This window comes from Arachis ipaensis, chromosome B1, assembly GCF_059453495.1.
Source record: "Arachis ipaensis isolate K30076 ecotype BB chromosome B1, ASM5945349v1, whole genome shotgun sequence".
Classification (NCBI taxonomy): domain Eukaryota; kingdom Viridiplantae; phylum Streptophyta; class Magnoliopsida; order Fabales; family Fabaceae; genus Arachis; species Arachis ipaensis.
The window spans coordinates 137351794-137365460 of NC_142436.1; the positions used below are offsets into that span (position 1 = coordinate 137351794).

At 30.3% G+C, this 13667-nt stretch overlaps 1 protein-coding gene across 1 annotated transcript; it reads left to right on the forward strand.

Annotated features, from left to right (window-relative positions):
- The first annotated feature begins 10417 nt into the window (after nt 1-10417).
- Nucleotides 10418-13651, forward strand: LOC107635625 (cyprosin). Its single transcript, XM_016339150.3, has 14 exons — nt 10418-10717; nt 10859-11192; nt 11294-11354; nt 11460-11554; nt 11657-11769; nt 11872-12040; nt 12143-12182; nt 12299-12363; nt 12453-12566; nt 12664-12734; nt 12833-12989; nt 13105-13224; nt 13304-13392; nt 13478-13651. Exons 2-14 carry the CDS (start codon nt 10875-10877, stop codon nt 13560-13562), a joined length of 1497 nt encoding a protein of 498 aa, XP_016194636.1. The 5' UTR covers nt 10418-10717; nt 10859-10874; the 3' UTR covers nt 13563-13651.
- The last annotated feature ends 16 nt before the right edge of the window (nt 13652-13667 follow it).

Consider the following 13667-nt stretch of genomic DNA (forward strand, 5'->3'; position numbering starts at 1 on the left):
TTAATCTTTATAATATTGGTATTGGCTTGAATCAAATGAGTATGTGAATTTGATCATTCCTTTTGAAAGGCTTTTTGGATGCCCAACTTCTTATTTCAGCCTCTTTATGCTGTGCCTTTCTTGTGGTAGGAAGTGGTAATACCCTGTCTCCCTGAACCTGTTTAACTATATGCTTCCTGGTTCAAACTGTTTCATTCAGTCTCTTTTAATAGTACATTCTAGCCTTGCTTGCATGCACCTAATTTGCTATATGCCTTCTCTCCAAATGCTTTGACGCACAGGTCGTGTTTTCAGATTTGTATATTTCCGTCAGTATGAAACAAAGAAAGACTATTGAACTAGTATGCTTAATTAAGATATGTTTTTCGATGTATTTAATGGTTTCATTTTAATCACATTTCTCTTAGCAAGGAAAATGTGGTTGTCCATAAAGCTTGTAACAAAAGTAGCCCATAAGTACTTAGCCTCTATTCTTCTACTCTAGCATATAGCTAGTAGCCAAATAATGGTGCTCTGCTCATGGTTCTTGTGTTTCTTAGTCCAACTTACAATGGGATTTGTATTCTTGCTTAGAACTTACTTGGTTTATGCATACCAGATTTAACTGTTAATTTTAGGTTTCGTTATGAGGATGCCTTACCCTCTTTTATACCATTTACTTCACTCTATGAAACTTTTTTTTTCCTATAGAAAAACGTTAGTAACAAAACATTGCCCCAAATTAGCCTTTTTTCATTACTTGAGCCTCAATGTTGTTAGCACATTTGTTAGGATAACTCTTTTCAGGATTTTGTGAAGTGAAGAGTGAAAGCAAAAGTTAAAAACAGAAAACAAAAACTAAAAACTAAAAACGCAAACCAAACAACTCCCTAGCAACTGAAATTTTCCATAAATGCTTAGCCTATTTCACTTCAACCTTAATGCTATTAATAAAAAATATTGGTTCAAGGATGTAGGTCATAGCCAACAGCACCTATAAAAAGCAAAGAAAGTTAATCATAAAGAGCAGAAGTTAAAATTTAGAAAACATTTGTTCAAGTGATATACTATGACTTCTTTTCTTTTCATACAGAATGAAGTTGGAGATTCTCATTATAAGCTGATCAGTAATGTCTATATACTTTTGGAATTTTGTTATATTGGATTGCTTATTCTACAACCAACCACATTTGGTGGGATAAAGCTTTGTTGTTCTTGATGTTGGATTGCTTATTCTACAGTGACTAAACCATTTTCATTTTTAATATTTAATTTATAAGGATTTGGAATACTTCTCTTATGAATATCACATTTGAGAGAAGCTTCTCTAGAATACATCATATCTTAGCCTTTTGAATGCTCTTTCTTTATTCAATGTTGTGCCAACATATAACTGCTTTGTGATCAGGTAAGTCATATGATTTTTATGTAAATGCCATTTGTTACACTACGTGGAGGGTATATAATAATTATGTTCACGTATTTACAAGTTGACATTTAAAGCAGCAAAAGCTATTGTCTTGCATTAGTATTATAGAGAGATTACATGCACGTGTATTTTAAATGTATGTTTGATATTAGGTCAGTTATATTATCTGTTAGTACTTAGTAGCCGTTCTCATTTTATTCTTGCCTGACTCTTATGGAAGATCTACATCTATTATTGTGAACAAAAAATGCAAATATTTTATGTATAAGTAGGTATCATAACATTGAATCTTTGATTTCTGAGGTGGTTTACTCTGATTTCTTCTGTACCTCATACTTTGCTTAACCAGCTTCTCTAGTTGTATGCTATGTTGGGAAAACGGAAGTGAAACCTATTTAGGAGTTATGTTAGTTATCCAAATATTCCCTTATCTATTGAGAAGGTTCATGTATTTTCAGTATCCATTATAAGGTTCAAACACTCTCTCCGAGATGACCATTATATGTGTGACAATTCAACTAAACTTCAGAGTCATGAACAAGTATTGAGGAAGAAATAACTATAAATTGTAGTAAGATGGTAAAGTGTGATGCAATATTTTTCATCATTGGAGTGCTATCAACTGAACAGGTACATGCGGATCTTTTGATGCTTGATTGACATTAGAAATTGTCCATAGTTTTATTTTGCATAAGAATTCTTATTACATTTGTGTATATATGTAATGTTGTTGGCTATCCACAGAAGCTGGTTATTGATTATTAAAGCTCTTGAGCAATGCATATCATCATTGCTTATGAAGTGATTATGTATAACTTGTGGGCTGTGGTGTAATTGGGTGACAGTGGTATCCAAAATACAACCTGCAGAGTTTCATTTGCATAATAAATGTGAATTTTCTATAAGTATATGTGATTTATCTGAAGTTATCCTATGTATGATATTTAGGTAGTAGTTTGAAGTATGGAAAAGTTTTTGGTCATAGTTAGGATTCAAAGGCACTTTAAATTACTAAATTCTTATGGTATTGTGCATTTTAAATTCTTTTTTGTCCCTCCTTTCCCATCAGCGAAGTTTATATATATATATATATAGGTGACGTCTATGGTGGCTCAACAAGTAATGACTAAGCATGGCTAAAGGTTGATTGGCCATTTAAAGGATGATATGTGGACATGTAGTAAGTGAACTCATTATTATATATTTAAAGGAATGTAGAGGATTATAAATGAAAAATTTTTACTGTCAGGGCAAAAGGGGAAATGCAATGTTTTATTTTTTCTTGTGAGTTTTTATAGTGATCGAACAAAAATTGAAAATTAATTACCTAAGAATGGCAAACCAAAAAACTTATGTATCATGAGAGCAAAGAGTAGGGGTGGAAAAAGGCCAGGCGGCCTGCCAGGGGCCTGCAGCCTGGCCTGTGTTTGGCCTGGCCTGGCCTGGCCTGTTATAAAATAGGTACAGGCCCAGGCTCTTTTAAAAGCCTTAATACATTAATAGGCCAGGCCCAGGCTCACTAATTAGCCTTATAGGCCTGTCAGGCCTGCCTGGGCCTGTTAAAATATAATTAAATATATAAATAATTATTTATTATTAATAAAATTATGAGATATTTTAAATTTATTATATTTTATTATAAATATTTTTGTATATTTTAAATATGTTAAAAGTTTAAAATTTTTTACAAATATTAAATATATGACATATTACATATAACTATTTTTATTAAAAAATAATTGTTTTTAAATAATATTTTTATTTTTGTAAAAAAAATTAGCAGGCCTTTTAACAGGCTTCAGGCCAGGCCAGGCTGAATAACAGGCCAGGCCTAGTACTTTATAAAGAGCCTATAACAGGCTACAGGCCAGGCTCAGGCCAATCAACTGTATGACAGGCCGGGCCTGTTAAGAGCAAAGCCTGGTCTGGCCTGGCCTGTTTCCACCCCTAGCAAAGAGAAACAAAAATCCTTGTAACTTCCTTATTAAAGAACAATAAAATGTCTAAAAAAAATAGAGTTATGTTACGTGTACACTAAAATTAGCTATCAAAGTCAGCTATCAGTATAAAATACATGTTAAAATATAAATATATATTGAAAATAAATTAAATCACACATGTATTTATATATAAATACATTGATGGCTGATTTTATTGGCTGATTTTGGTGTACAAATAGCATTTCTCAAAAAAATAATAAGTTGAATTGGTCTAATAGTTAGCTCACTAATCCCTTTAAATAAGTGTTATGGGTTCGAATTCCGCCTTTTACATGCAGTAATCCATTAGTCAGTGATGCGTGAGCATCTTTCCTATTTTTTCCTAGTGAATTTGCATTTAATTTGTTGAGTTTAATTAAGAATTAATTATCTTTTAGCCACTATGGATGCTACTTTGAGTCTTGTGAAATTCTGTTTATTTTATGTAGCATTTGGTTGGATTTGATGGAGCTTCCGCAGAAAAAGAGAATAAGGCTATATCGGGCAGGAACAACTTAGAGGATGGAGAGGAAGCTTGCACAAATGGAATCAGCACAAGAATTAAAGGAGATGACAGCGAGGAGCGACGCGTGCGCGTACTTGACGCGTGCGCGTGATTTGGAGCTTTCCATGGCGACGCGTGCGCGTACCTAACGCGTACGCTTGAAAAGCGAAGTTGCACAGCGACGCGTGCGCGTACCTGACACGTACGCGTGACTGACGTGTACACGTGACATGCACCACGTGCAGAAAACGCTGATTTTAATTCTTATTTAAACTTTTATTTTAAAAGAGGAAAAGATATTATTTTAGTTTTAGAAAATAGATTTTAAATTAATTAGGATTAGATATAAAAGAGAAAAGAAACTTCTCTTCTCGGGATCCCAACATTAGTTAACTTTTCATTCCATCTAAGTCCAATTTACAATCCTAGTTTTCCACTCTGAACCATGAGCAACTAAACCTCCACTGTTAAGTTTAGGAGCTCTGTCTATTGTATGGATTGATACTATTATTTTTCTATTTTAATTCATGTATTGATTTATATTTTAAGGATTGTTTTCGTTCTTTATCTTGTGAATTTGGGTGGAACGGAAGTATGACCCTCTTTTTAATTGAGTTCTTGTATAACTTGGAAAAGCTCTTTACTTGAACAGCAGCTTGAAAACAATTTCTCCTAAATTATAATTATCTGGACTTAACGGGATACGGGACATATAATCCTCTTATATTTGGGTAATTAGGATTTTTGTGGTATATAAACTAGAATTAAGTTTCACCTTCTAATTGGAATAAATTGACCAAAGAATTGGCGGTTGATGAGACTAGAAAGGTCTAAGGAATTAGGGTCTAGTCACATATAGTTGCCATGAATTAAATCTTGCATGATTAAAATAGTTAATAAGAAAAGTCAATCCGGAAAATAGATAACTCTGAAGCCTTAACTGTTTCTCCATACTTTATTCCCAACTTATTTACTTGCCTGTCTTCTGTCGCTTTTTGAACTCTCAAACACTATTTTCTGTTTGTCTAACTAAGTAAATCACTTAACCATTGTTGCTTAGTCCATCAATCCTCGTGGGATCGACCCTCACTCACTTGAGGTATTACTTGGTACGACTCGGTGCACTTGCTGGTTAGTTTGTGGTTATAAATTTTGCACCAGTGAGCAGCATCATTGACCTGCCGAACTGAGGAGTACCGTGAAAAACAAAAAAAAAATCTAAAAAAAATAATAAAAACGATAATAATGAAAGAGAGACACGATGATGAATTTATTTTATTTAAATATTTTATATTTGTGAAATATATTATAAAAAATTATAAATAAAAATACAAAAAATGTGATTTTATATTAAAAATTTAATTATTATAATTAAATACTAATTACTTACATAATTTTATTTATTTAAGAGTAGCTTTATCTATTCATAATAAATTTAAATGTTACTAAGATTTATTTTTATATTACTATATTACTTGGACAATTTTTAAAAAATAAATAGATTAGATTATACTAAAAGAGGTATACTTTCATTGTTTTTGTTATCAATTATTTTAACATTTTTTTGTTCTGTTTTAAAATTTCGTCTCCTTTCAATTTTTTCTCAACATTGGTACAGTTATTGGTTTTGGATAATTATTTTAAAACAAAGACATAAAATTATATCTCAAACGATTTTGCTAGAGAACTAAGGGCCCGTTTGAAAACTTTAGAAGTAGCTTTTTTTAACTTTTGACTTATGAAAAGTAGTAGTATTAATGTCGGGTGCAATTTTCAAAACCAAATTGCAACTTTTTAAGAAACTATTTTGGAGCTTATAGAGAAGTTAAAAAAAATGACTTCTCTCATAATACTTCTACTTTTCATTACATTTCTTTAAAATAAGCACTTTTAGAGTTAAAAATCCAAACACAAAATAACTTATTTATAAGTTACTTTTAACAGAGTCATTTATTGTTTAAGTTATTTTATCAAAAGGAACTTAATTAAGTTAGTTACCCAAACTGAACCTAATTAGGAGAAAACTAACTTAAACCAACTAATTAAAAAACGGGCCTGTTATTAAAAAAAAATTCTCACTATTCTAATTTTTTAAATTTTAAAATTAAGAGTAAAGTATCGTTTTTGTCCCCAACGTTTTGGGTAAGTTCCAAAGTTATCCCTAATATTTAAATCGTCATCTTTAAGTCCCTAACGTTTTAAAATTGACTCAATGTTGTCCTACCGTTAGGGATCTGTTAACAGAATTGACGGCAGGACAAAATTGAAACGATTTTAAAATGTTAGGGACGTAAATAGGACGAAAACGTTGGATAAAAAAATGATACATAGAAATAAATTTTAATTTTATCCTTCGCTAATATCAATTTTTTATGGTACATAGTTATTCAATTAAGTTTAATTTACTTAGATGTGGTTAAAAAATAATTGAATAACTATGTACAGTAAAAAATTGATTTTATTCAAAGATAAAATTAAAATTTATTTTTATGTATTATTTTTGTCTCTAACATTTTCGTCCTATTTAAGTCCCTAACATTTTAAAATCATCTCAATTTTGTCCCGTCGTCAATTTTGTCAACAGATTTCTAACGGCAGGACAACATTGAACCAATTTTAAAACATTAAAGACTTAAATAGGAAGATTTAAATGTTAGGGATAATTTTAAGACTTATCATAAACGTTAGGAACAAAAATGATACTTTACTCTAAAATTAAAAATAAAAAAAATTGACTTAGTTTGCTTATAATAGTGTTAGTTCCTGGACTTTTTCTATTTCAAATGTATAATATATATTTGATTTATTCTTTTTTGAATTAGTCACTTAATTTTATATTATACTTGTTTTATTCCTTTGAGGGAAGGAGGGGGAGTGGAAGACTACTAAAAAAGGATAGAGTTATCGAAAACAGAAAAAGAGGACATAAATACAATAAAAAATATTAATAGTTTAATATGCATTACAATGAATAAAATTCATAATATTTATAAATCTTAAATTTATCAATCTTAAATTTATCAATATTTATTTAAATAGATAGATATTTATTATTTTTAATTTCAAAATATTTTATATATTTAGATTATTCGTATAATAGATAAGTAGAACTATTTTTTTTAATTTAATTATGAGTTTACATTATATACAAATTAAATATTAGTACATCATTTAATAGTAAAAGAGCATTTTAAAGATGTCCAAACTGCTACATCCTACTTTAATTGGTAGAAATTTATATGTAGTTATTTTTATATAAAATTATTAGTTAAAAATCGTTAGATATTTTTATATATTTAAAATTTTGAATAAATTATTATTAATAATTTTTAACTATCAATTTCATAGAAAAACTGCATGTGAGTATTTGTCTTTTTAGTTTTAGATAATACCTCAATAAAAAATTAAACTAACTAGATAAAAAGAACAAATCGAATATATATTACACATTTAAAATATTAATGTTTTTGTTTTTAAAATAATTTTTCAAGACCAATAACCACATCTACCTTGGAAAAAAAATGAAAGTGGACGAAATTATAAAACAAAACAAAAAGAAAAAATTAAAATAATTGATAACAAAAAACAATGAAGATATAATTTTTTAATATACTCTAATTTCTTTATTTTTAAATAATTATAATATAATAATATAAAAGATAAATCTTAGTAACATTTAAATTTATTATGGATAAATAAAACTACTTTTAAATAAATAAAAATATGTAATTAAATTAATATATTTCACAAATATATATATATATATATATATATATATATGTTTTTTTTTTGTGAGCCATCTTTTTTTTTATTATCATCATTTTTTTTTCTTTTGGACTTAAATTTTTTATTGTTCTTTAAATAAGAAGCAACATGAGTTTTTTTTTTGTCTAATTACTACAAGACCCAGAAGACAAAAACAGTTCTTTGCATTGCATTTTTTCTTTTGTCATTAGTAATGTTTCTGTATGGATATCTGAAGGGGGGAGCTAGGCCTCTGGGAGTCGGCGTCGAGTTGTTATCTTCGGTGCCGATCTTTAAGCCTTGGGAAAGTCCGAGCTTCACTCCAGGGGAGATGTCCAATCGCGCAAAACGTGAGTAAGAAACAAGGGGGAGTACCTGCAAAGACACTTCGAAACTTAAGTCAATATTGAGAATTCAATGTGTCTCTTTAAGATAAAATATCATACCTTTATAGGTGAAGTAAGGTAGGTCGGTTACATTTCTGTTGGTCTTCTGAATTGAAGAGCAATAACTAGGTCTTGATGGGTGATGACGTTACATCGGACATTTTTATTATGGGATATAATCTGTTGAGTCTGGTTATAACGTAATCTGCCGAGTAGTAACGTAGATTGTCGAGTTATGATAGATAATGCCGAGTTATGATGTTCGATTTGTAACAGCTAGATCAAGTAATATATATGGCCCTTACTAAACTCAATATTCTCCCTTAAATGTATGATCCGTAAATTCCTCGGCATATGTCATTTATTGATTAGCTGATCAACCTTTTAGCCATACTTAGCCACCTATTGTTGGGTCACTAGAAATCTCACCATATATATATAAAATAAAAAATGCATATTTTTGTTTGTTTTGAATAAGATTTTAGCATTCTACATTCATTTACCTGTTCTAATTATTGTATTTGAAAACACAAGTCGATTTTGATGGTATGTAACATTTTGTTGTGTTCCAATATCTCAATTATCTCATTTAAGTTGCTTGTAAAATACTAAATTATATGCCACTGGTGAGACAAACATTATAATTTATGACACAGTTAACAAAACAAGAGACAAATACGAAAGTAATCAGGTAAAACATATAACAATTTTATTTCTTAACCGAAATTTAAGGACAATTTTATTACATTTAAGTGTGGTCTTGGTATTATCATGGTTCTCACACAAAATTATCCTCTAATTCTGGTCTCAAATTATCAAAAGTTATAACTCATTCAAAAGATTATTTCTCTTGATAAATATGTATCTATTTTTTCATGCACATGTGCTTGTAAATAGAATAATTAGAATGGAATTTAATTTCCACACATTTAAAGTATAAAAAAAAATTTATACCAACATCTAATTATGTAGTTATATGATTAAAAGTAACAAATTTTTAAATTTATTATTTAAAATATTATTTAAACACATAAATTTTATTAAGTGTCTAATTTTTTTATACTATTAATATATTAAAATTAAATTCATTAGACAGACAAATACACATTGTTAAAATTCATCAATTATAGATTTTTTTTATTTTTTTCATCTCAACGCTTTTATGCAAGAAAATAGAAAATATCATTTTATAAAATAGAATTTGTCTATCTTGTATTTTTAAGAATACATTTTAAGAAGATGATAATATAAATCTTATAAATTTTTATTGCATTTAATGCAAAATAACTTTCAATAAAATATTTTCTTTTATAAATTTCTGAAAATATGTCTTTAGAACCAATGCTAGCAAGAGCTTATAAGATATCATTAATGTAAAACTTAATTATATAAATACAAAATAAATCAAGTGATATTTATTTTATCTTTCATGTCAACCCATTTGCATACATTAGTTTAAAGGGAGCCACTCAAATAAAGACGTCTAAAACGTCTTTTTTTAAAGATGTTTTTTAATAATTAAAATTTAACACATATAATTGATTAAATCGTGTTATTTTTATCAAAATTAGGTCAGACAAATTAATTTGACCAAAAAAATGGTGAAACAAATCTTAAATCGGTCTAAATTAATATTATTTTTTTTATAAAAAATAATTATAATATCCTTGTTATAAAAAATAACTACAATATCCTAGTTGAAATTGGTAAGAGAGAATTAAACCTTAAAAAAACAGGTATATAACACCAGCTTTCAAGAATTGGCTGAATTGCATTATTCTCTTCTCTTCTCTGCTCTCCTTTTCTCTTCCTATTAAGGCTGTTGCATCACTCTGCTCTCCAAAAACATCGACAAAATCCCAAATTTCACGGTCCGAAGGTCTCTTATATTGCCCACCAAAATGGTCCACAAGCATAAATTGGAAAGCGTTTTATGCTGTGTACATTTAGAAAATTTATATATTTTTTGTATTTAAAAAAAAATCTCAGGTTAACATCTAAGAATTTCTCATCGCTTCTAAAAAAGAGTGAAAAATTCTCAACTTTTTAATTTACTAAATAAAAAAATTACCTCATACTTTCATATGCAAAAATATTTCTATTAATAACAACCGTACCAAACCCACTAGAAAAACAAATATTATTCATCAAACGGAAAAAAAAATGTAAGTTTAACATTTTTCATTCATTTTATATATCAGATAACACCATTAATCATTTAATTGTATCTACAAGGGTAAGAGTGAAACACACGTAGGTGTTGGTGGCATGACATAACTGAGAAAATTGTTGTCATGCAAGAAATTTGCATACAAGTTGGAAGAATAATAATATAACATCAAACAATGCAAGTACCTCTCTCTTTTATTAACCTTTTACTAACGTGGTTAACTCTGCTTCCATGTAAGACACTGTCTAGTTTCGCATAAACCTCTCTATTTTAATCAGAACTTGCAAAGTGCTAAGTTCCTTGTTTATTGTACGGTAAACTTCATTATCATAAGCGAAACTACGCGGTGGTTTCCATGCAGAGTGTAAAATTGTTCCTTATCAAGCTTTGATTTTTTGTTCATATTAACATACCCAATTGTTTATTCCGTATCATGGTTTGATTTATATATGGATGGTATGTTTACACCTCTGTTATGCTGTGTGGTTCTGTGCTTTTAATCAAGGAGTGAGTCATCATTCTCAGGTACTAGTTTCTTTCAAGTTAATAGTTTAAGGCATTATGATGCATTGCTTTTGTCATGATTGTTTATGATGAAGCAAAAACTCTTCGATGTTACTTCTATTGAAAGATGGAACTGTGTTTAACATGTTGAATTTAAATCAGATGAGTATTATAAAACATGGGTTTCAAGTATTTGCTGGTTGTGATGTGTCTATGGGCATGTTCTGCATCCATGGCTTGCAAAGCTCCTAGTGATGGATTAATGAGGGTTAGGCTTAAAAGAAGGAATTTAGACACTAAGAGTCTTAGTTCTGCAAGGATCAAAGAGGTTGTTAGTAAGAATCATCTAGAAGCTGATGGAGTGTATCTGAAGAATTATCTTGATGCACAATATTTTGGGGAGATTGGTATTGGATCACCTCCACAAAGCTTCAAGGTTGTTTTTGACACCGGAAGCTCGAATCTTTGGGTCCCTTCTTCAAAATGCATTATGTCTGTAAGTTAACCAATGTTCTTCTGATGGAATTTGGACATTTTCCTTTCAGTTTTGTTTTCTTTGTCCAATCTTAATTAAAATCAAGATATGGTTATATGCAGATCGGTTGCATTATTCATTCTAAATACAGGTCAAAGCTTTCTAGCACCTATAAGAAAATAGGTAACTGGAACTTTTGGATTATTCTGTTTCCTTTTTGAAGTTCTTACATCTGGCTTCTGTTTGTTATAATGCTAATTCTCAAATGTTCTGATTGGAAATTTCCAGGAACACCATGCAAAATTCCGATTGGTCGTGGAGCCATTTATGGCTTCTTCAGTCAAGATTATGTGAAAATTGGGGATATGATCATCAGAGATCAGGTCACTATCTTGAAATTCCTTTTAAATCTTAACCATTCTTGTCCTTGATTGAGTTTAATATGCTTCAAATATGTTTATGAGTTGATCTCTGATTTCCCCCAGGAATTCGCCGAGATTACAAAGGAAGGATCTTTGGAATTTTTAGCCATGCATTTTGATGGGATACTTGGACTTGGATTCCAGAATTTTTCAGTTGGAGAAGTTACACCAGTGTGGTACCTTGACACATAATCCGAATTCTTATTAATCCCTTTCATAATGAGAAAAACATAATCCTCTTTTTCAGTAGTAATTACTAATTAGTTCTATAAATACAGGTATAATATGATTGAACAAGGTCATACAGGTCAAAAGATTTTCTCTCTTTGGCTAAACCAAGATCCAATGGCAAAGATAGGAGGTGAGATTGTCTTTGGTGGTATTGATTGGAAGCACTTTAGGGGTGACCACACTTATGTTCCAATTTCTAGAAAGGGTTATTGGCAGGTACTATAACACTGTTTTCACAGCTTCATTTACATTCTTTGTAGCTTATAATCTTATCAATCAATCATGTCAAATATTTATTTTTATTGTTTTCATATGCAGATTGAGCTCGATGATATTCGACTTGCTAAAGATTCCTCAGGTTCCCTTACAATTCTGTTCTGTATTGTGTTTATCTGCCATGTGTTTATATTTTTAATCACCTCTTCCATTTCCAATATAGACATGACTTACAATATAAAATCTGAATTTGCACAGGGTTATGTGAGGGTGGCTGTTCTGCCATCATTGATTCAGGGAAATCCTTAATTGCTGGTCCAACTGTATGATCCGAAACGTTGCACAACTATCATGATGTTTTTTCTTGTTCAATTTCTTCTGGTGTCTTTTGCTCACTAGTTCTTATGTGCAGAGTATTGTGGCTCAAATTAATCATGCTATTGGAGCAGAAGGATATGTGAGTTTTGAATGTAAAAACATTGTCCATACCTATGGAGATACTATATGGAAATTCGTAACCTCTGGGGTTTGTTCTCTGTCTTTGTCTCCTTATATGATTGATTATCCACACCTGTATTGGAATGTTACCTATCCTTTACATATCTTAATTCTTATGTCTTCAGATTAGACCTGAAATTGTATGCGTCGACCTTGGACTCTGCTCGCGCAATGGATCTCATTCTCGTACAAAGAAGTACATTAAAACCTTCATTTTCCTCTTATTGATTCTTGGGAGATACATTACTTTGTTTCAGTTCTCTTAACACAAGTTGAAAAAACTACAATCTGCAGTGAATTCATTGAAACAGTGGTAGATAACGAAACTTGGGGCGAGACAGGAACCAGGGAGAGCCCATTTTGTACATTTTGTGATATGATTGTGCTATGGATTCAAGTTCAGCTTAAGCAAAGGAATGCAAAGGAGAAAATCTTAAAACATGTGGATGAGGTAGTTGTTGTTCTACAAGATTTATACATACATATAAGAAGTGTCTTATTTGTTATTATTTACTTTCTAGTGAATCACTTTAGGACTTAACAAGCTATTTTTGTGTTTAACTTAGCTGTGTGAGAAGCTTCCAAATCCCATAGGACAATCATTTATAGACTGCAATAGCATTTCAACCATGCCTCCAATTACATTCATGATTGGGAACAAGGCATTTCCACTCTCTCCACAACAGGTCAGATTGGTTTCTTTTGACTGTTGCAATCCATATTTGGTTACTTACAATTTCTCATCAAATCAGATTTCTTTGACAGTATGTGTTAAAAGTTGAAGAAGGGTGCTCAACTGTATGCTATGGTGGTTTTGTTGCTCTAGATGTGCATCCTCCACAGGGTCCTCTCTGGTATACATTTAATTTATATCTATACACTAATTAGTTGCATACTTATTATGTAGTATGTATGAAAGTTGTGGCATCATGATTGCAGGGTTCTTGGAGATCTTTTTTTGGGGGCATATCACACCGTGTTTGACTATGGCAATCTCCGTATAGGATTTGCTGAAGCTGTTTAGTGCTTAGTCATAATTTATTGCACTTACTAATTGTTTAATGGGACAAAAAAGATTAAAAGGCTTTACATTATTACATGATTCACCCTTAAGAATTTCTATGCTATT